Source organism: Trachemys scripta, chromosome 11 (genome assembly GCF_013100865.1).
Source record: "Trachemys scripta elegans isolate TJP31775 chromosome 11, CAS_Tse_1.0, whole genome shotgun sequence".
In the NCBI taxonomy this organism is placed as follows: domain Eukaryota; kingdom Metazoa; phylum Chordata; order Testudines; family Emydidae; genus Trachemys; species Trachemys scripta.
The window spans coordinates 73961644-73985780 of NC_048308.1; the positions used below are offsets into that span (position 1 = coordinate 73961644).

General features: G+C 48.3%; 1 protein-coding gene across 2 annotated transcripts in view; it reads left to right on the forward strand.

Moving 5' to 3' along the window:
• Nucleotides 1–4634: 4634 nt before the first annotated feature.
• The window catches only part of C11H21orf58 (chromosome 11 C21orf58 homolog), a 29636-nt gene continuing 10133 nt past the window's right edge, over nt 4635–24137 (forward strand). For both annotated transcript variants that reach the window (XM_034785039.1, XM_034785037.1), the window contains exons 1-4: nt 4635–4934; nt 12417–12474; nt 15845–15918; nt 16764–16907. In XM_034785039.1, coding sequence (XP_034640930.1) covers nt 4875–4934; nt 12417–12474; nt 15845–15918; nt 16764–16907 — 336 coding nt within the window. In that variant the 5' untranslated portion in view covers nt 4635–4874. The remainder of the gene's footprint in view (nt 4935–12416; nt 12475–15844; nt 15919–16763; nt 16908–24137) is intronic.

The following is a 24137-nucleotide window of genomic DNA, read 5'->3' on the forward strand; positions in this document are numbered from 1 at the left end:
TGCAGCTTGCGGGCCGGCTTAAAACGGCTCACAGGCTGTAGTTTGCCCACCCCTGGAATACTGATATACCCAGCCAATAGTATGTTGATACACAGTCCCTGTGTGCTACAAATGCCCTGAAGACATTGCAATTTGCAAGCAACTATAGGTTTCCGTGGTAGAAGACTTCCACAACTGTACAGCCCTGTTCATCCACATCCTAACTATGATATGGCATTGGTTAGTTGCAGTCCCTGGGACAAGAGGTTTGCCTCAGCTCCAAGTCGCCCTAGTGCATGGCTGCAACACTTTTTGGACAGAAAAACCACGTGTGGCTTCAGAATATAGCATACTCATCTCATGCTAGAAGCAGTATCTATGTCAGAGTGTGCAGGCACCGTTCTATTAAAAATAATGGTGCTATTTAGACAACTGTGCTTGATCCTTCCCTTACCATCCTTGGTTTTACATCTGTCTAATTTCAAACAAAAATCTAGCACTGTACAACATCAATAAAGCACTTGTTAAAATTGATAAATAAGTGACTGAGATCTCAAAAAAGTAGTTGTCAATGGGGAATCATTATTAAGGCTGCGAGTTTGTCACAGAAGTCAAGGATTTCATGACTTTCCAGGACCTCCATGACTTCTGCAGCAGCTGGCCCTGGGGGCTGCTTGAGCAGTTCGGGCAGCCCCCGGGCCAGCCACACTGGCCACTGCTGGGGCAGTCTCGGTCCACAGTGCCCCCCATCCAACAGCAGCAGGAGGAGTTTGGGTGTGGGAGGGGGCTCAGGGCTGGGGCACAGGAGGGGTGAGGGCTCCAGGCAGCGCTTATCTTGGGGGGGCTCCCCGGAAGCAGCGACATCTCTCAGCTCCCAGGCAGAGGCATGGCCAGACAGCTCTGCATGCTACCTCCACCTGCAGGCACCAACCCTGCAGCTCCCCTTGGCTGCGATTCCCAGCCAATGGGAGTTGTGGAGCCAGCACTTGGGGTGGAGGCACCGCACAGAGCTGCCTGGCCATGCCTCTGAGCTGAGGGAGGGGGATGACACTGCTTCTGGGCAGGTGCAGAGTCAGGTAGGGAGCCTGCCAGCCCCACCAACTGCCCCCGCCAGCACCTGCGGCACCTCCCGGGGCCACGCCCCATCCTACCCCCATGGCAACCCCAAGGCCATGTCCCACCGCAACCCCAAGATTTAGTCAGGGGTATATAGTACAAGTCATGGACAGGTCACTGGCCGTGAATTTTTGTTTATTGCCCGTGACCTGTCCATGACTTTTACTAAAGATACTAGTGACTAAAATGTAGCCTTATTCATTATCAAACATGGGTGTTTGTAATGCGGTTCTGGAAGAATCCGTTCTAGACCCAATGCTATTTAATATTTTTATCAACGATCTGGAAGTAAATATAAAAATCACTGCTGATTATGTTATCCACTAATTTTAAGATTGTCTGAGTGGTAAATAAGAACCATCATGCAGAGAAATTGAGATTATTTGGTAAGCTGAGCTCATTCAAACAAAATGTATTAATGAAGTCAAATACAAGGTCATACATCTAGGAAGAAAGACTATTGTTAAGACTGATAGTGGTGTTTATTCTGGTGTCCACATTTTAAAAAGGATGTTGAAAAATTAAAGATGGTGCAGAAAATAGCCACAAAAGTTATTTGAAGGCTGGAAATATTGCCTTACACTAAGAGACTTTTAGCATTTAGCTGTTTAGCTTATCAAAAAGAAGGTGAGCTGATCATGGTGTATAAGTACCTTCTCAGGGAGAGAATACAGATACTAAAGGGCTCTTGAACCTAGCTGAGAGAGGTATAGTGGCTGGAACAATGGTGGGCAATCTGTGGCCCATCAGGGTAATCTGCTGGCGGGCTGTGAGACAGTTTATTTATATTGACCGTCTGCAGACACGGCTGCCTGCAGCTCCCAGTGGCCATGGTTTGCCGTTCCTGGCCAATGGGAGCTGCGGGAAGTGGCCTGGGCTGCAGGGACATGCTGGCCGCCGCTTCCTGCGGCTCCCATTGGCTGGGAACAGCAAACCACGGCCACTGGGAGCTGCGGGCGGCCGTGCCTGTGGACGGTCAATGTAAACAAACTGTCTCATGGCCCGCCAGCAGATCACCCTGATGGGCCACAGGTTGCCCACCACTGGGCTGGAAGCTAAAGCCAGACAAATTCAAATTAGAAATAAGGTGAAATTTTTAAGAGAGAGATCGATTAACCACTTGCCAAAGCTACCAAGGGAGATGGTGGATTCTCTCTCTTCAAGACTTCAAATCAGAACTGGGTGCCTTTCTGGAAGCTATGCTTTAGTCACGTTATTGGGCTCTATATGGGGTAAGTGGTTGAAATTCTATGGCCTATGTTACACAGGAGGTCAGATTAGATGATCTAAGGGTCCCTTCTGGCCTTAAAATCTATGAATTATGTTATTCCTGATTTACACTGCTGTAAAAGGAGAATCAAGCCCACTGAATTATGCAGAGAAAATTGAGACAACAGTTTCATGCAATTGATGTCCTTGCAATGGTTACATCATGGTAGAGATTGCCCTGCCTTGTTGATGATAGGATGGGCCTCTGAACACCCCCTGTGGGCCTTGACATGGCCTGCTGATGACCTGCTGGGAACCCCTGAACAACCACCAGAATAACTACTGGGGACTACTTCTGGGGACACTGTGACAGACTCCTGTACACTGTCTGTAGGTCCAGGGACAGACACTGGGAGCTGCAGGAGTGACCCTTCAACACCCCTTGAATGCTCCTTGAGATGCTGGGATGGACCCTTGGAGCAACCTGAGTGGGCCCCTGGGGACATGGAGGGGCCCTGAACACCCCCTACACACTGGGCCAGGCCCTGAATAATCTCGGGTCACCAGAATGAACCCCTGAACACTCCTTGGAGCAGCAGACTTGATATAGACAGCATACATCATCATCGCAACTTCACTTAGACCCTAACTTTACTTACATGAGTAGGCCCAGCCCCTGGGCTGCTCTAACTTATGCCAACAACTACAGGGAGGATCGGTATTAGTGAGATGTTGTAACAATGCTGGTCTTGGTGGGACCCAACGGAGAGTGCCGATTCAGGACAAATTGCTTAAAGCAGGGCAGTTACAGCCCAAGGCTGGGGTTTTTCCACCTCTAAGGCAAACCAAACCAGCCAGACAGAGAGGACTTTGGTTTTGTCCCACTGGCTAACCACAAGTCACACAAGCAATTCCCTTAGACACTCCAGTTTCCCAGTATCACAACCAGTGCCACTCGTTATGGGGACAAATGGTTATGAAGACCAATACCCCAGTAAAAGAAAAAAGGTTTTCTCGATCGCAGAGGCCCAAGCCCCAGACCCAGGTCAATATATAAATCAGATCTTACCCACAAATCATGCTGTTGCCAATCCTTTAGAATCTAAAGTCTAAAGGTTTATTCATAAAGGAAGAAGATATAGATGAGAGCAAGAATTGGTTAAATTGAATCAATTACATACAGTAATGGCAAAGTTCTTGGTTTAGGCTTGTAGCAGTGATAGAATAAACTGCAGGTTTAAATCAAGTCTCTGGAGTAGATCCCCCCAGCTGGGATGGGTCATCAGTCCTTTGTGTAGAGCTTCCATTAGTAGCAAAGACCCTCCAGAGGTAAGAAGCAGGAATGAAGACAAGATGGAGATGAGGCATCAGCCTTTTATAGTCTTTTCCAGGTATAAGAACACCTCTTTGTTCTTACTGTGGAAAATTACAGCAAAATGGAGTCTGGAATCACATGGGCAAGTCCCTGCATACTTTGCTGAGTCACAAGGCGTATCTGCCTTCTCTCAATGGTCAGTTGTATAGCTGATGATCTTTAATGGGCCATCAAGCAGGCTAGGCAGAGCTGACACCAACTTGTCGGGGTATCATCCAGAAGCATAGCATATTTTGAAATACAGACAGTATAGAGCCAATATTCATAACTTCAACTACAAAAATGATACACACATATAGACAGCATAATCATAACCAGCAAACCATAACCTTGTCTTAGACACCTTATTTGACCTCCTTTATACCAGATTTGGTGCAACTACAGGACCTTGGTTGCAACAATGATCTATACGGTCCCAGTTTATGTCAATAATGTGACAGGTGTGAAGATGGCTTAAAGCCACCCTCTCCTCTCAAGCTCTGTGTAAGCTTGTCTCTCTCACCACCAGAACTTGGTCCAATAAAAGATATTACCTCACCCACCTTGTCTCTCTCATATCATGGGATTGATACAGCTACAACAGCACTGCCACCTTTACTCATGTATGCAATCTGGTCCCCCGACACTGGCCTCATGTTATGAAACCACAAATAGTTTTGTCCAGTTTGCTTTTGTCTCTACTTGATGTGCTGGTAGTTCAGTATACAGTATGCAAGTCATGTAAACCTGGAGATAAGTTGTTTAGATTGTAGACAGGCACAACAAACTTAGCAACCAGGCTACATGGCCTGTACTCAGAGCTAGTCATAAGAGCATGCTAGCAACGCATAGGGCTGGGCTTAGTGACGCTTTGAGGCAAAGGCTAGCAACAATTAAGAAAGGAGTGACAATTTCAAGCTGAGCAACATTGCAGCGACCATGACCTATCCCCAGAGATTGCAATAAGAAATAGCAAAGAAAGCTGTGCTTGGAATATCTGTGTTGCCCTTAGTCATTCATTTGAGCCTGGGAACTTTTTTTTTTTATATATATATATATTGTCTTCTATTGTCACCCACTCATACTGAGGAGACTGTTTAATGGAATGCTTCTTGGAAGATCCTTGAGGACAAAAATAACTGAAAATAAAAGCTGTCTCCCTAGTTTAGCTGTGTAATCCACATCTACCCACCTCTTACTCTGAAAAATTGCCACAATGACAGACCCTGCCATGGTAGATCACATGACCCGACTGAAACTCAGACTCCTGGAGAAGGTAAGATAACAATGCAGCGTTCATATTTTTGTAAACCTTCAAATAATTATATTAATTATCATTATTATAACAATGACAATTATAGTTATTAACTAAAACATCATGCAAATCACAGGACTTGGTGATGGTGGGGGACTTCAACTACCCAGACATCTGTTAGGAAAATACAGGAGGGCACAGATTATCCAACCAGTTCTTAGAATGCCTAGGGCAGCTTTTTATTATAGAAGGTGGAGAAAGTGACTAGGGGAAAGGCTTTTCTAGATTTGATTCTGACGAATAAGGAGGAACTAGTTGAAAATTTGAAGGTGGAAGTCAGTTTGGGTGAAAGTGATCATGAAGTGATAGAGTTTATGATTCTAAGGTGTGGTAGAAGGGAAAACAGCAGAATAAAGACAATGGATTTCAAGAAGGCAGGTTTTAGCCAAGTCAGAGAATTGTTAAGTTTAAGATCCCATGGGAAGCAAGGCTAGGTGAAAAAAAGAAGTTTAGGAGAGTTGGCACTTTTGTAAAGGGACATTATTAAAGGCACAAAACGCAAACTATCCCAACAGGTAGGAAGGATAAGCTGGGGGGGTGTCTTTTACCATACTTCCTAACCAGCAGATCTTCAGTGACCTGAAACTCAAAAAAAGATTCATACCAAAGTAGGTCAACTTACAAAGGATGAACATGGAAAAAAACAACATAAGCATGTAGAGACAAAATTAAAAAGGCCAAGACACAAAACAAGATTAAACTAGCTAGGGACATAAAGGGTAACAAGAAAATATTTATAAATCCATTAGAAACAAGAGGAAGACCAAGGGATTTGGGGCAAGGGGATTTGTCATCCTGCCTAACCTGGCTGGTGATGCAATGCAAGGCTCAATTGTTTAGCTTTTCACAATAGTAAGACTGAATGGGACACCATCAGAGGCAATGGCAAACAATTGAAATGCCTGAAAGGTTAAAAAGAAACGTTACAACAGGACTGGAACAAATAGTCAAGCAATCAATTTATAAGCACCTAGAAGATAATAAGTCACAGTCAACATAGTGTCACAACCAGGACATAGGCAATCAACAGAGTGGTCAGAGTTATGCCAAGTCCAATACCTGGAGGTTAGCATCTGAGACAGGCCAGAAGGCAAACAGAGAGTCAGGTATCAGAAGGCAGGCAGGGTCAGGTTACCAGATGATCAGCAACAGGCACAAAGAGCAGGAATCACAGGGGAAACAGCCCTAAAGCAGGGAGAACACAGTTGCATGGCCAACTTCCTGTTCCTGTGCTTGGGTTAAATATAGTGTGGGGACTAATCAGGATCTGCATGGTTTCATAAGAACGGCCGTAGTGGGTCAGACCAAAGATCCATCTAGCCCAGTATCCTGACAGTAGCCAATGCCAGGTGCCCCAGAGGGAGTGAACCTAACCGGTAATGATCAAGTGATCTCTCTCCTGCCATCCATCTCCACCCTCTGACAAACAGAGTCTAGGGACACCATTCCTTACCCATCCTGGCTAATAGCCATTAATGGACCTAACTTCCTAACCTCCATGAATTTATCCAGTTCTCTTTTAAACGCTGTTATAGTCCTAGCCTTCACAACCTCCTCAGGCAAGGAGTTCCACAAGTTGACTGTGCGCTGTGTGAAGAAGAACTTCCTTTTGTTTGTTTTAAACCTGCTGCCTATTAATTTCATTTGGTGACCCCTAGTTCTTGTATTATGGGAATAAGTAAATAACTTTTCCTTATCTACTTTCTCCACATCACTCATGATTTTATATACCTCTATCATATCCCGCCTTAGTCTCCTCTGAAAAGTCCTAGTCTCTTTAATCTCTCCTCATATGGGACCCGTTCCAATCCCTAATCATTTTAGTTGCCCTTCTCTGAACCTTTTCCAGTGCCAGTATATCTTTTTTGAGATGAGGAGACCACATCTGTACGCAGTATTCAAGATGTGGGCGTACCATCAATTTATATAAGGGCAATAATATATTCTCCATCTTATTCTCTACCCCCTTTTTAATGATTCCTAACATCCTGTTTGCTTTTTTGACCGCCTCTGCACACTGCGTGGACATCTTCAGAGAACTATCCACAGTGACTCCAAGATCTTTTTCCTGATTTGGTGTAGCGAAATTAGCCCCCATCATATTGTATGTATAGTTGGGGTTATTTTTTCCAATGTCCATTACTTTACATTTATCCATATTAAATTTCATTTGCCATTTTGTTGCCCAATCACTTAGTTTTGTGAGATTTGTTTCACCAATCAGATCTCAGGACTAGAGTTCAGCTGCTATTCTAGAAATTGCTAGCATACCACTAGGTGGCAGATGGGGACTACCTAGCTTTTATAAGCCCTGGGGATCAGGGTTTGAGACCCATGTGATCCCTAAGATGTGTATTTGTTAAGAAAATTGTGTCAAACTAACTTAATAGCCTCCCTTGACAGGATAACAAGCCTTATAGATGGGGGAAGCAGTAGATGTGAGTTACTTCTACTTCAGTAAAGCTTTTGATACCGTCTCAGATGACCTCGTAAACAAACTGGGGCAATATAGCCTTAGACTATCCTACTATAACATGGATGCACAACTTGGAAAACTGTGGTCAGAGAATAGTTATCAATGGCTCACAGTCAAGCTGGAAGGGAGTATCAAGTGAGATCCCACAGATAGCTGTCCTACATCTGGTTCTATTCAATACCTTCATAAATTATTTGGATAATGGGATAGACAGTAGAGTTATAAAGTTTGCAGATGACACCAAGCTGGGAGGGGTTGCAAGCACTTTGGAGGACAAGATTAGAATTAAAAATTATCTTGACAAACTGAAGAAATTATCTGAAATAAATAGGATGAAGTTCAATAAGGACAAATGCAAAGTATTACACTTTGGAAGGAATAATCAATTGCACAAATACAAAATGAGAAATGGGTGTCTAGAAAGGAGTACTGCAGAAAAGGATCTAGGGGTTACAGTGGATCACAAACTAAATATGAGTCAACAATGTAATATCGTTGCAAGAAAATTGAACATCATTCTGGGATACATTAGCAGGAGTGTTGTAAGCAAGACACAAGAAGTAATCCTTCCACACTACTCAGCACCAATAAGGCATCAACTGGAGCATTGTGTTCAGTTATGGGCACCACACTTTGGGAAAGATGTGGACAAATTGGAGAAAATCCAGAAGAGAGCAACAAAAATGATTACAGTTCTGGAAAACATGAATTATGAGGAAAGATTGGGAAAAAAAGGGTTGTTTAGTCTGGAGAAAAGGCAACTGAAGGGGGACATGATAACAGTCTTCAAGTATGTATAGGGTTGTTATAAAGAGGAGGGTGATAAATTGGTTTTTTTTACTCACTGAGGACAGGACAAGAAGTGATGAGTTTAAACTGCAGCAAGGGAGATATAGATTAGACATTAGGAATAACTTCTTAACTGGAAGGATAGTTAAGCATTGGAAGAAATTTCATAGGGAGTTTGTGGAATCTCTATCATTGGAGATTAAGAACAACTAGAGAAACATCTGTCAGGGATGGTCTAGCTAATACTTAGTCCTGCCTCAATGTAGGGGACTGGACTAGATGACCTATTGACATTCCTTCCAGTCCTACATTTCTATGATTCTGTGACTGTACTTCACCCAAAACACAAGAAGCGTTCGGCATCCAACTCATTATCTTTTTCCTATAGTGAGAAGCCAAACAGAGTGCAGCCTAAGAGTATCATAATTATAATTATTTTAAGAGAATAAAATAATTTTATAATATCAATGTTATAGGAACCTTAAAACAAATTAAAGGGGGGAAATAATGATAGAGTGATTACCATCCCATAATGTCAAAGTAATAGTTGGTTAACTAAACAAGCTTACGTTGCCTATGAAATAAAAATTTCAATGTCACTATCATTCAGCAAAGCAGCACAAACAGGTGCATCCCAAGGGCAGGAAGGGGCTAAGTAGGCTTTTAGACATCTTTGTGCCCTTCTGATTATGGATTGCTTTGGGGTCCAGTGTGGTCCCCAATGCAACTTAGGCAACCCATCCGCAAATGCCTGTGGGCTGCAGTGCCATACAGAATCTCTGAAGCACTCTACTCTGTGGCCCTGCCCCCTACCACACCTGGCACGCCTCCCTCCTCGGCACATCCTCTAGGCACAGGCTTGCAGAGAGTCCTGCCTAAGGCTACGATGGCAGCATCAGTGGAAGCTGTTTGGGTTGGGGATCCATGGGAGTGGAGGAGATTTGACTGCAGGGATTATTTATTTAGCGTGTGCATAGTCGTCTAGCCGAGTGATGGCATCTTCAGTGGTGTGATGCAGTTCTTCTAGGCCACCGCTGAACCCAGTCAGCAGGCATTCAGCGACAATGTGCGACATCGTCTGTGTTGTGCTGTAGCTGCGCAAAGGGCTGTCACGAAGGCCCCAGCGATACTGGTTGGCTACACAGAGACCTTGGATCAGCGTTCCCGTTGCGCCACCCGCCAGTACCTGACAGCAGTCAGGGAAGCTAATGATCCAACCACCAAGCCGAATTCCATGAGCACCAGCTCAACGAATCCCAGCACTGTCATCACTGACAACCCCAGCATGCAGCCCGATGACTTCTATGTCATTGGTCCAGCTCTAGGCATGTTACAACTCAACATGGAGGGTTTGTCGACTGCCAAGCGTGATGTACTGCAGGGATGGATGCGGTTCACATATCATTTGCCCATCAACCTTGAAGTAAATTCCTCCCTCTGTGCTGTGGAATTCTCTTTTAGTCTTGGGGGCATCTGCTGACTGGCAGGGGAACTATTGGCACTGCAGATCCAGAGGGCCAAGAAAATGCAGAAGCACAAGGCCTTCACGCAGATAACCTTGTTATCTCTAGATTTCCAAGATCTGTGGGCACTGGGGACTAATCCACTACATGTCTCTAATGCGCCAAAGGAAATGATGCTGGGGAAACTCTGAGAATGGTGCTTCACAGATTTTCCAGTCCCTCATGCAAGTAATTCCCATGGAAGGGATTATCTGGCCCCTTGGCACTAAAGTTCATTCTTTAACCAAACTAGATTTACACTTAACCATTTTGGGATCAATAGACTTTTACAAATATCAGTCTGTTTTCATTTTGTATATTTATGACATTCTAAATAGTCTGTAATTGTCAAGGTTCTGGGATCTGCTCTAACTTGTTCAAGGCAGCACCGACCGTTCAGCCTAGGGCACTGATTTGGCCAGCTTCTCCATGTGAACAGACCCCTATTCTCACATGGAGCAACTGCCAGAATCAGGGCCTACAACTGCAGAATGTTGAGGAATTGCTATTGTGACGCAGTTAGTGAGGGGCATACATCTTCTAGTTTGCCTACCACAGGAAAAGCCCTTGAGGTGGCCCATGGGCCTCTAAAATGAAACCCAGGATGTGCTGTGGGGATAGTCTGCCGCTTGGAGCAGTTATTTCATTAGAATTCAGCTCTGTAACATGATTCCCTGTGATTAGCAAACGACAATAACAAAATCATTTGGGTGCTTGTATTCCCTGGAAATGCTCCCTTGGAAAGCATACACATTTTTTGATGAGATGCAGGTCTTGATCATTTTTGGTTTAATTTTTCTGTTGCACCTCACAGATCCAGGGCCTTTGCTTCTTCTGCCTTAGGCAAAGGAGATTCAACAAAGACCTAGGTATTGTCCTAGGTCTAGGTGGGGGTTTTAGACTTTTTTTTTTAACTGTGATTATATTTTACCTCAAGATATGCCAGGAGGAAAGTACCTGCACTTCTAATAATTCCATGCAGACAGCCAAGCTGCCCACATGTTTGTGTATTAAAGGGGCACTTGTTTTACCTGTGCAGTCTTGCCTTTTTGTAATATTTAAAAATGGCATCAATCATTTTTTTCTTTATATGTGTGTGTGTGTGTGTGTATACGCCAAGGTTCTTCTTGTGTTTTAGCCTATGGGTAGAAGGATGGTCAAGTTTTCCCTTCCCTGTTTGTGCTGGAGGACCCTCTGGAGGACTGGAGAGCTCACCTCAGGCCCCAACTAAAGGGAAAGGGGTAGGGTGACCATACATCCCGTTTTGGCCAGGACAGTCCCTTTTTTAAGCTCTGTCCTGGCCATCCCGACTTTTTTTTTTCCCAAAAGGAGGCATTTGTCACATTTACTCTTGCTGACTTCATCAGTTTGCTCTTGCCAATGGGAGAAATGCCCACTTTTGTCAAAAAAGTGGGGTGTGGTGCAAAGGGGGCAAGCAGAGACGCCAGCTCCCCAGAGGAAGGGAGGCAGCAGTGTTCCAGCATGGGGGGGCAGGGTTCCAGCAACAGGCTAGAGCCTTCTGAGGGGGCCCCACAGGGTTCCAGCGACGGACAACAACCTCACACGGAGCGTGTGTGTGTGGGGGGGGGGAGCAAATATACACAGCAAGCCTGGGAGAAGGCAGCAGCTGCAGTTGTAAAAAGACAGAGCCTTTCATTCACCCTCTCTCCCTAGCGTAGTGGTTCTCAACCTGTGCCCCAAGCAGCACACTGCTGCAGCCCCTGTGACAGCCTCAGAGCCACACAGGTACTAGATATATTGTGTGGATGCAGCCCACATAACACAGAGAGCTGCATCTGGGCCCATAATGGTAAATAAGTTGAGAACCACCGCCCTAGCAGCTATACTTTATTTGTACAACACATGTGAAATAGGACAAATATTTGTCCTATATACTCAAATAACCATGTGCCTTTCATTTAAACCTTCACTGTACGTGACTTTCTACATTGTGTCTCTACCTTATTTTTGCACATCAGTATATTTGGGAGAACAGTTAAAGTCCCAAAAAAGGTCTTGATCCTGTGCCATGCTGAGCTCCCTCTGGTCCCATTTACTTCCAGCTCTTTGTTTTTTCCTGTGTGTAGTTTAGAGGTGCTTAAACTTGTTGAAATCAGTTACGTTAAATAAAAAAATTTAAAAAAATCCAGCTGACCCTGGTCCTTGGCTCTGCCAGGACAATGCTGTCTTTAGGGCTACTTACCCCTGGCCCTGGGTGGATCACCTCTGTGTAAGGGGATTCTCTGATGATGTGGAGGCAATATAGCAGTTTCCACATGACCTCTCTTCTCTTCCACATGACCTCCTGCAGCTTCTGCAGGAGATAAGACTGAGGCTTCCTTTCACGTTATATTAACATCCGAACTGTCTTCGAAGTACCCTAACTTGTCACTATGGGACTGGCAAATCACCAAGGCAACCGCCCCTGAACCTCCAACCCTAGCCCGGGAGTTCCCAGCCACAGCCAAGGATGTGGCTAGTAGCTCTGTACGGGATTCATTTTTCTATTGCAGATGCACAATAAGTATGACTAGCAGGAAGTGAGAGATGTCCCTTCTCTCCAACTCCATTTTATTTCCTTGTGTCCCAAAAGTGTGTTTGTCATGCAGGGCTGGATATTCTTGTGAGCCTCAGTCCCTGACTTTTAATCAATTCTCACAATGGTTTTATCCACAGAAACTAGAAAACGAACGTGAGACCCTGGAGAATGTTGAGTCCCCCCTCTCCACAGCAAGTAAGAGATAAAAGATTTGCTCTAGTTTGGATCATAGTTTGATGCAGCAATCATTGAGTGATGTTCTCTGGCCTGGGCGACTCAGGAGGTCAATGGTCTCTTCCGGCCTTCAAATCTAGAAGATGCATCTCTGCTCTCACCCACCACACCCAGTGAGGCAGTCAGCAAGCACCCTATGTTTATTATGTCAATAGGAATATTACAGTGTGACAGGAAAGTGGCCTCAAACTCCTTCTGGTGCTGCCTTCCCTCAGTCTAGGCATCTTGTACAGCTGTCTAACCTAATGTAAGGGGACTGTTGGCCCCTTACTAAAACTCAGTGGGGTTTTTTTGGCTGGCTAGCTCCCAGTGCCAAAAGAAAGGGGAAGGGCCAATGGGAAATCAGGACCCTGAGACTGAGGGGCAATGGGAAATCAGGGGCAATGGGAAATCAGGGGCAATGGGGAGAGGCCAATGCTCCAGGTCAGCCTGATTGACATGGCGGGCAGGCCAATGAGGGAGTCAGGAGGTCAGGAGTGTCCCATCCTCTGTGTGAGCTGGAATTGCCTGGATCAGACAGAGTGGGGCTGAGCTAAGGAGAGAGCAGGGCCAGGGCCAGGGCCAGGGCCTGAGCTGAGCGGGGGAGCAGAGTCGTGCCGGCCAGAGAGAACAACCAGAGAAGCCGCCCAGGGAGCGGGTCAGAGCTGGGAGCAGAGCTGCAGAAGCAGCCCAGAGAGCAGACCTGTGCTGGGAGCAGAGCTGTGTGTGTGCAGCAATCAGAGGCAGAGGGGCCAGACAAGCAGCCCGGGGCTGGAGGCAGAGTGGAGCTGGAGCAGTCTGGAGCCGGGTGCGGGGAGCAGCTGGGCAGGGTGAGGGGGACTCTGGGCAGCAGGTTCAGTGCAGGGAGATGCCCCCAGCCAAGAGGCCTTGCAGGCCAGACTTGGAGGGGGATCGTAACCCCAACTCTCAGGGGGCCATTTAGGGATCTGGGGCAAAAAACTGATGCTGGGAAGAATGGTCCTGCCACGTAGAGCCTGAGGGCGTGTGGCCACCGCCAGAGCGAGTGTCTGACCCACAGCCTCCCTGCAGCACAGCCAGGGCCTGGGCAGGAGGCCTGCGACGTGTGAGGAGCAGACTGAACTGTCCTTACTTTCCAGAGCTGGCTGGTTGTGGTGTCCCTGTGCCACAGAACAGGGTGACGGGTTTTCCTTTGACCTTTCCCATGTTTTCCTTTTTTTTTTTAAATTGATTTCTAAATAAATTGTATTTGCTTTGAACTGTATGTAATGATCAGTGGGCCAGGGAAGCAGACCACCCCAGAGTGGGGACACCCTAGTCCCTGCCCTAAGTGACCACGACGAGATTGGGGGTTGAGTCGTCCCCCCAGCAATCCTGGGCCCAGCCTTGTTGGGGTTACGAGGACTCTGCCCCCCCATTGGCCTGCTAAACCCAGGGTTGTGAGTTCAATCCTTCAGGGGCCATTTAGGGAACTGGGGCAAAAATCTGTCTGGGGATTGGTCCTGCTTTGAGCAGGGGATTGGACTAGATGACCTCCTGAGGTCCCTTCCAACCCTAATATTCTATGAGTCTATGTAAGAGAGTGGAAGGGGAGCCCTCAAGGTCAGCAGGCCTCTGGGTAAAGGAAGTGGGAGCGAGGACTCAGATCCTTCCGCTAGCCCATTTCACCGGGGTAGCGTATAAGCCAGGAAAGTTCCCCACAATAGCAGGCCTATATCTCCTACTAAGATAACCGCTCTGCCTTCAGATCCACAGGCCAGCAGGAGCCGGGGCAGGGTGAAGACACAGCCCTTAACGGGAGGAAAGCATTTGCCACTCAGCAGTGATCCATCTTGAAATCAGTGCTGGAATGAAATACCAATTGTTCCAGCGGGTGATGAGGAAGGGCACAGTGCACTAGGCAGCCATTTGATTTTGATTGCTCGAATTTCTCCTTCTCTCCCCCCCCCCCCATTTCATTTGTGTGTGTCTAAAAGAGCAGACAGGGCCAGATCCTCAGCTATTTCTGAGCAGCACTTAGTGTAGCAGAGGCCATACCCCCAGCAGTCATGACGGAGTGTGTATAAAGGAGCCACTAAGCAGGAATAATCCTTCAGTCACCTGCTAAGTCAGTGTTGGCCTGCTTTGCACCAGCAAAGCTGCACAGAGCAGAACACAGATCACAGTTTGTAGAATGTGAATCAAATGGGGGAGAGAGGATGCCAGATTATTAAACCCAGGGAGTAGGCGTGTGCTGGCCAAGCAGATGCAATTGGAAACCAACATCCGTATTCCCCAGGTTGCTGTGAAACTTGTGCAAAGAATGTCAGATAACATGCACAAGTGATACAAATATATTGGGGTGATGTAAGGGCCAAGGGAACTCAGTGTTTAAGTGAAACATCCCATAAGTCTGTGCTTTTCTAACTGAAACCATCTGCCAGTGATAAGGGCTGCCATAGTATCTGTTATCCACCAACTTTCTCTTCTTCCTTAGCTCCCGTAATAGAGACTCATATCTAGGTTTCAAATCATGGCAATTTCTTAAGCATGATAGGATTCCAGATCATGAAGACTGCCTGTTCCATGAGCCAGAATCTACACATACATATCACTCATCGCTATGCTGTACATGGGTTAAAAATTAACTGAGTATCTATGTGCACCCAGTAACATTTCTTTCTAGGCTGGATTTTGTGACGCAAGTTCAGTGGGCTGACAGCAGGACAAAAACTTCAAATACTTCAGCAAAAAGTTTAAAAGGAGCTTTAAGTCTTAATGGCAAAGAACTATTCAAACTTTTCAGAACAAATTGCAGCTGTCAGTGAGACTTATCCTGCATATCTGAAAGCACATGGAATTTTAAAAGAGTTCAAAATCAGCCTTGCAAGGGGACTTACTGTCACCTCAAAATTTCCATGCAGTTAAGAAGCCATTTCTGAGCTAGAATGAGATGTGTTAGACAAAAGTCGCCATTTCAAAAGAGGGTCATTTTGAAACATTTTGACAGACTTTGCACAGTCTCCTTTGCCTTCAGAGTAAATCCAGAAAACATCAGGCCAAATTAAGTTTCCCAGACAAAGTTTTGCCCTAGAGAAGTTAAAAATAGGACTTTATAATACAAGCTCATTGCGGTTTAGCTTTGGGAGAGGTGATATTAACTTTGCACAGTGATTGGGGCTGGAGCTGTACTCATACAATACAATCCTTTCTCGTTCTTGGGATAGGATTGTCAAGAAAATTAACAGAAAATTAAAAAAATTGCCTGGAAAGTAATCATAACAATAGAGTATCACATTTTCTAGAGTTAACCCACTACTGTAACTGCTAGAACAGCCCTTTCTCTTAGTTATCCTTTAAGAAGGCAACGGAGTCTATCAGATTCCTCTTTCAGGGAGTAGCGATGGACATGAGGACGCACTGCAGAACGCGCTGAGACGAAGGAAAGACCTCCTGCAGAAGCTTAGGGTAAGGTCTTCACTACGAGGTGACTGCTGTAGAGGATTTCAGTAGTTAAACAGTATCCTGGAGTGTGAATCACACATGAACAATAGCAATTGTGATAGCAGTTACCAGACTCTGCTGGTACTGGGAAGCTCAGGGACTGCATTTTTCTTGGGATCCCTGTATCAGAGGTGATTGAACTTGGAGAAGACTGTAAAAGGGAAGCAAAGTTCATGAGTGCTCTTTTACCATATTCCTGGGATACTGGGGGAAATGCTGTGGAAGTGGGTCCAACCCTTGTGCCCCAGGTCATGCTCCAGACATCCAGATCACCCCCCCTAAGATTCTTTGGGAACTTGTTGTATGGGCAGCTGCTAGTGGAGCCATGTATTATGGGGCTTGTAGGCAGCCAGGGAACTGAGTATCCCTAGAAGAGCTGGGGGGGGGGGGGAAGGAGGAGAAAGCAGCATTTGCCCAAAAGGGCAATCAATGCACACAGTAACTGTGCCACTGCAGAGGCTGACCTGGCTTTGGGATGTTTCCAGTTAGCCGGTCATGTCCTGTGACTTGAAAACCAAGCATTGCTGGGGCAGATCCCCTCCTCCAGTACACAGCTCAAGCATTAGACCATGAGCTGGGTCTCTCTATGGGGCAGAGGGAAAGGAATCCCCCCTCCCCCAAGCCCATTTCCTCAATCTTCAGAGTGGCTGTGGAGCCACTGTGGGTCAAATTAATCCCTGGTGTGGAGTCATTAGAGTTACATCAGGGCCAAGTGTAACCCTGTGACTGTATTCCTGTTTCCTGCCTTTACTGCACAGGGTTCTCTCTCTCTCTGTAACAAGAGCTCCTGTGTCACTTGGATCTTTCAGGAGCAGCACCTTTTGGAAGAATTTTCACAGCCCTATATGTTGGCAGGAGGCCACAGAAAGAACTACAGACCTAAGCCAGTACCTGTTTACCAGCCTTCCCCTCTGGCACCTGCACCAGAACCCCCAAGGATCATCCAGCAGACAGTAAGATCTTCCCCCTGTCAGTACCAGTGTGTACTCCCAACAGTACAAGCTATAAGTAAGGGTAAGATGTTGTCATGGATTCTGTGACTTTTTGAGACCTCCGTGACATTATCTGCCTCAGCTCCAGCCCTGTGCTCAGAGTGGCAGGAGCCCCAGAGCTGTCAGTCTCCCCCCAGCAGCCAGCCCCCCATTATTTTTAATAAAAGTCACCAAAAGGTCACAGGCTTCCATGAATTTTTGTTTATTGCCTGTGACCTGTCCGTGACTTTTACCTACATAACCATGACAGAATCTTAACTTTCGTGTGAGGGGGCATGACTCACCACCTCCTGCTGGCTGTGCTGGGAAATAGCTCTTGGTTGTCAGTGCACCTTCCTCTAGTGGCGTCTCACTGCCATCACTTCTGCTCCCCCTCTAAGAGCCAAGTCACTCCCCAGACCACAGCATCCTTTCTCCACTTTCTCCCCCGCTCCGGGGGGGGAACCGGCTGTCTCTAGTGCAGCCACTTGCCGCTGTGGCCTACTGTAGCCTTCGGTCTGGCCCCTCACCTCAAGGAATAAACTGCAGTCTGAATACTGGCCACCCCCTCTGTAGCAAGTGAGCGGGGGGGACTGAGCCCACTACTCCGGGCCCCAACTCAGGGACCCTATAGCCGGCAGCCACGTGCTGCTGCTCCTCCAACTCCCACTGCCTATTTCCCTGGGCCACTTCGCCATAGCCCGAGCACCTTCCTGGCCCTTTGTATCAGGGGCAACAGTCTGGCAGTCCTCAGGCTGGAGCTCCCTACTGACCCTGCCCAGCATCGCTCTATCTAAGGTACTCCTCTAAGACAGCCAGTCCTTCTCCCTTACACTCCAGGGAGAGACTGACTCTGCTCTGGTGACCAGCCTTTATATGGCCCTCCCTGGCCCTGATTGGCTGCTCCAACAAACCTTCTCCTGATTGGCTCTCTACAAGCCCTCCCTCCATTGGTTGGGTTTTGTGCAGCCTCCCTAAGGGCTGCTTTAACCCTCCATTTACCTGTGTAGGACAGCTGCCATATCACACTTAGCTATAAGAGATAAGTACAGCACCCGGCTCCTCACAGCAAGGCGGCTATCAAAATCCTGGCTGAGCAAGTGGTTTCTCAGGCCTAGATTCACAAAAATCCTTAAGTGTTTAAGTCTGGGATTTAGGCACTTCAGTCCCAGTTTGAGGCCCCACTGCAATTCACAAACTGGAGCTTTTCACATGCAAAAAGTTAGCGATGGAAGAACTGTCTGCAATTTTGGAGACTGCTTTTGAAAATCTGGCCTAGATTCTCTGAAACAGATGGGTCTGGCTGCCTGACAGTGTCTACAACAATGTTCAGGCTCTGACTGCAATCCTCTGACTGCAAACTATGGCAACAGAATTGACCCCCAAACTCTGACAGCAGTCAGGTAATGCAAGCTTTGACACAGCGTGCTGAGACTGCTTTGCTGGGCAAGACTTGGAGGGAAGATAGAGATAAATGACCTTTTCATGCCTACGTCATCCAAAGTGTTGGATTTCTGTATTAATCTTCCAAAGGCCATGTGGGACTATATTGAGATCTGTGCTCCCACCTACCAAAAAAAAAAAAAAAAAAAAAGTTGCTTACAAATGGAAGCAGACACATTCTGCAGTGACAGAATAGCCCCAGCAGGGCTGAGGTGGAATGGGGGTGAAAACTCCATACATTTAGAGGTTACAACAATACATATCCTAGCAAAGGAGCCACCACTGTACAGAGGACAGGCTAACTCGTAGTTTGTGTTTCTAGTTCTTTCCTGTTTAGCAGTACATGTGTAACCCAGGCCTGCTTCGTGTGGCACTCTGTCCAGGGCTGGCTCTAACTTTTTTGCTGCCCCCAAGCAGCAAAAAAAAGTGCCGCCCTGCCGAGCCCCCCCCCCCCCGCCCCCCCCCCCCCCCCCGAGCGCCGCGCCGCCGGAACCCCTCCCTGAGCGCCGCGCCCCGCGCCGCCCCCCCGCCGAGCGCCGCACGCCACGCCACCGGAGCGCCCCCTGCCGAGCGCCACACCACCAGAGTGCCCCCCTCCGCGGAATGCCACGCCACGCTGCCCCCTGCCACCCCAAGATTGGCCGCCCCTTACCAGGTGCCGCCCCAAGCATGTGCTTGGTTGCCTGGTGCCTGGAGCCGGCCCTGACTCTGTCCCCCCTCTAGAGGCGACTAGACCATCTAGAGATTGATGAGTCTGCTACAGCCTTGGCTAAGAGCCACGGGGCTTTTAGCTCATATACTAAGCTCCAGAGGTTCCCAGGTTTGATCCTGCCACCAATGGCCATTACACATGCTCTTGCCCTCTACTCAAGCTGTGAGACAGAAGTGCTGCTGAAGGACTACTGCCTATTTCCTGGCTTGGGTCTGGGTTACAGACTGTTACATATACCAAAGGGTAGTGTTCACCACCACTAGAGGTCCCACAGGGAACTGTGGGTTTTTTTAACCACACAGTCTGTGGAGGTTCCCAGTTACTGTCACAGGGACAGATGCTGTTACTGTTTGGTTGTTAGTTCTTCTATTGCTTTGGCTCGGCGTTTCCTCTGGAGATTTCTCTTAGCTCCCTTCTCTGAGAATACTCGCTGTCCCCAAGTTGTTATTAAAGCTGTTACTCAGTGCTCAGAGGAGACAAGCAGCATCTGATCGTGTCTGTTACATAGGCTGTATCACTGAGTTGCAGACACTATTTTAGTGCTATTGCAGCAATGGTGGCAGGAGACAGCGCTGTTACTAGACACCAGATGTATCCCAGCTCCATTCTGAGCCCGCTGTCCTGCAGCAGGACAGAGATTAGTACTCAGGACGGGTACTGAGCATCTGTGTTCACAGCATTGGGAGGGGGAACGTGATGACAAATCCACACAGCCTGGGCAGTTTAGACAGCGTCATTACGGCAGCACACCTATATCCCCCCATTCCTTGTCCATTGCCGAGTTATAGCGCGTTTTCTCCTCATGTTCACGGAGAACTGAGCATACGTGATATTCTGTGTCAAGCCGACATGCACGAGCACAGCTCACGGCAGCTGGGCTAACCTGCTCTCTGAGTAAACAGCTTCACAGCCTCATTAGCTACCCGATCCCCGCTCTATGGCACTTGTTTATCATGCTCCTCTTCAGTGCCTTGGCCCTCTGACTGGCCCCGAAAAGGAGCCCTGCCTCTTCCCCACTCCCTCCGCCACCAGAAACAATACTTCCCATCTCCCTGGGCCTCCCCCCAGTGCTCCCTTTATGGGAGATGAAATATGTTCCTATCCCCAAGCTCCCCTCTGCTGCTCGGGTCCATGGTAGTTCTTACCCAACCCAGCCTGCCTCTCCCCTCCCGGCTTGCTGCTGGTTCTCAGCCTGGGGACCTGGCCAAGATTCAGGGGCCGGTCACCTAAGGAGCATGTGCTGGGAGAGGAGCAGGTGCCTGGGTGGAGAGAGGCAAGGCAGGTTACAGCTTGTTTCTCCCAGCAGCCATAAACCCACCCTGCTCCTCGGCAGTCACCTCAGGGTATGCCTACACTGCAGTAAAAGACCACCAGCAGGCCCAGGTCAGCTGAGCTGGGCCATTTGCAGTATGGGACGTACCTAGGTCTACACGGCCGTTAAAAACCCACGGCTGGCCCACGCCAGCTGACTCAGGCTCGTGGGCTCAGGCTAAGGGCTGTTTAATTGCAGTGTGGGCGTTTGGTGTGCAGCCCAGGCTCTAGGACCCTGTGAGCTGAGAGGTCCCAGAACTCAGGCTGCAGCCCAAACCTGTATCTCTACACCGCAATTAAACAGCCCCTTAGCTAGAGCCAGCCGACACAGGCCAACCGTGGGTGTCCGGCTGCAGTGTAGACACACCCTCAGTGACCACCTCCTAATCCTAGGAGCCAGCCCGCTCCTGAGTGACATCCACCTGGGACTTAGCTCCTTCCCTAAGGGCTAAGCAGACGTTTCCCATCAGCAGCAGCGGGTCTTCCCTTGCCAGGATGTCAAAAGCCTGCTGGTATAAATACCATGGACCCCAACTAGAAATGTTATGGTAAATGCCAGCATACGAGGGCACTGCTGTGGTTTGGTCAGGCCAGGCCCCAGGACAGCTCTGCTGGGGTTAAGGAAGGGCGAAAGAAGTGCCTCTCCATCTTGCCTCTGTGCGGTGCCTCCGGAGATGGAGTCAAGCTTGTGATGATACATAGGTGGGCTGCCTTCGATGTGCAGATGTGTTTGCCATGCTATCGTCTCCCCCGCCTCATGCATGGCACTGCCTCTCCTGGCATCTCGCGTCACCAGGAGCCAAGCCAGGAATGATAACCGACATGAGGGATAGCTCAGTGGTTTGAGCATTGGCCAGGCCGGCTCCAGCATTTCTGCCGCCCCAAGCACCGGCAGCGGCAATTGGAAAAAAAAAAAAAAAGCCGTGATCGGCGGCGGCAGTTCAGCGGCAGGACCTTCACTCCTAGAGGGAGCGAGGGACCTGCCGCCCCTGAATTGCCGCAGATGCCGCCCCTCTCCCTTGGCCGCCCCAAGCACCTGCTTGTTAAGCTGGTGCCTGGAGCCGGCCCTGGCATTGGCTACTAAACCCAGGGTTGTAAGTTCAATCCTTGAGGGGACCATTTAGGGATCTGGGGCAAAAATCTGTCTGGGGATTGGTCCTGCTTTGAGCAGGGCATTGGACTGGATGACCTCCTGAGGTCCCTTCCAACCCTGATATTCTATGATTCTATGAGGGAACCTGGACTCTTTGGACTATATTCAGCTGTGGCCTAAGCAGGCATGGAGCAAGGTCTCTCCAAGGCTGGAGTCAGACCCTGCCTCAGTTTCCCAGCACACCCAGGTCATGGCAGTGACGTAGCCCTTCAGTTAAGTCCAAAAGTCCCCCGCTTCCAGGGTTTAACTCCAGCATAAAACCAAATCTTCTATCCTAGGCTCTTCCACTGGGCACAGCCTTCTCCTCTTATGGGCTGTCCTCTGCCACCCTGTTTTCACTCCTCTGGGCTCTAACCATTCCCTCCTGCCCTGATCTACAGGGCTCACTGCACCCCTCATGGCTTGGCAGCCTAGGGGGAGCCCAGCTCACCCTCTACTATGGTTCCCAGCCATGGGAACCCTAAGCAACCCAGCTGTCTGTCCTGGAACGTCCTGCTCAGGGACATTTCCCCAAATCTTCCCTGGGGAGCCTCCTGCTTTCGAGGGAGCATTGCCTCCAGCTATGCTGTTCCTGGCAACTCCCTCAGACCCCTTTTCCCTTTAGCCACAGGCTGTTCTTATAGCCCAGCAGGCCTGGCTTTTAGTCATGTGACCCTTGCATTCATCCTCTCCGCCTGGGGCGGCAGCAAGCACCAGTGTGCCGCTGAGCCCCATCGCTCTTAAAGGGCCAGGGCCCCTGGGACAAGATATGGCTAACTCTGTTTCACTTCGGGGGGGCTGCCCCCATTTATGGCACATCTGAATCTAGTACATTAAAAAGGAAGCCTCCTTTAAAAAAGAATCAAACCATAAACCCTCATCTGCCCTTGAGATTTCAGTCAGTGGTGCCCGGCACTGATGCAACCCCCTAGCATATCCTCCCCAAAGCTGTGATATGCCACAGTTTGTACCAGTGCTGGTTACCCGTCTGAGATGCCAGGGTAGCTCCACCACCACTTTGCCTCCTGAATGGGAGGTTTGCCCCAGTGCAGCTGCACCAGTGGCTGTAAGTGGGACAAGGCTCTTGGTAGGCGCTGTGCTGAATTCTGATGTACAAGTTTGTCCGTGACCCGTGGGCTCAGCTTTCCCTATTGTCAGACACAGGACGGGGCGGCTGCACGTTGTGCCTGCAAGCTAGTAACTAGACACCTGGACAGCCTTAGTTTCTAGAGACCCTTTGTGACAGGGTGCCCCCCATTCCGGGGTGCCACCTGATGTACTGGGGTTCCACTGAGCCCGCCCGTTCCACCAGCCTGGGCTCCCTCGCTCTGCCCTGCTGAGCCAGGCCCTCAAGCCTCGTCTAGCACAAACACGGGTAGGGACACACCCAGCTGCAGAATGACACGGATACTGAAATCAGTGCTGCATGGGAAGGCTTCAGCTAGGTAATTACCCAGCACTTAGGTGCACACACCATCTGGACTATAAACCCAAAATTATATTGTCTTGCACTGCACAGAAATCTATACAGCGTAAGTTCATGAAATCTGTCCACTCCCTCAGTGTGGAGGAAGATAGGCACAGCTTTTTACCCCCCAGTTATGAATTACACAAACTGGTTTTAGAATAAACAAAAATCAAGTTTATTAACTACAAAAGGTAAATGTCAAGAGATTATAAGGGATAGCAAACAGATCAAAGCAGATTCCTGAGCAAATCAAACAAAATACCCTCACTAAGCTTAATACGCTAAATTAACTGGTTAATAGTAGCACATTCTCACCCTAAATGTTGTTTTGTGCAGGTTGCAGAGTTTCTTGACGGTAACCTGCACTGATTGCAGCTTAAATCTTCAGGTATTCCTTTCACAGGCTAGACCAGGGGTGTCAACCTGAGCTTGAGAAGGAGCCAGAATTTGCCAATGAACATTGCCAAAGAGCCACAGTAATATGTCAGCAGTCCCCATCAGCAAGAGCAAGGGCGCGGCAGGCTCGGGGAAGGGGGCGGGAAGGGACAGGGCCTTAGGGGAAGGGATGACGTGGGAGCAGGGCCTGTGGCAGAGGCAGGGGTTGAACAGTGAGTATTGGAAAGTTGGCACCTGTAGCTCCAGCCCCGGAGTCAGTGTCTATGCAAGGAGCCGCATATTAACCTCTGAAAAGCTGCATGCGGTTCCGGAGCCACAGGTTGGCCACTCCTGGGCTAGACCTTTCTCACCTGAGCTCAGCCCCTGTCCCCCCCAGCTTAGTTCCTTTCTCTTCAGGTGTTTTCAGCAGTTTTCCTTCTTGGGCGGGGAGGCAGTGGAGAAGAACCAAGATTAACTCACTCCCCAGCCTTAAATCAAAGCAGCATCCCAGGGAACTTCTCAGGAAGGAAGGAAATTAGTATCTTCAAAGTCCTATTGTCCTTCCTAATTGCCCTACTGCATTATAGCTGAAACCCTGTTATATCACGGTGGGGCGGCAGGGCTCCAGTGGTAATTTAAAGGGCTCCGGGCTCCAGCCACTGCGGGGAGCCCCAGGCCCTTTAAATCACCAGCGAGCCCCGCTGCTACCGTGCTATATGCGAACCCGTGTTATATCGGGTCGTGTTATAGCAGGGTAGAGGTGTATTTAGC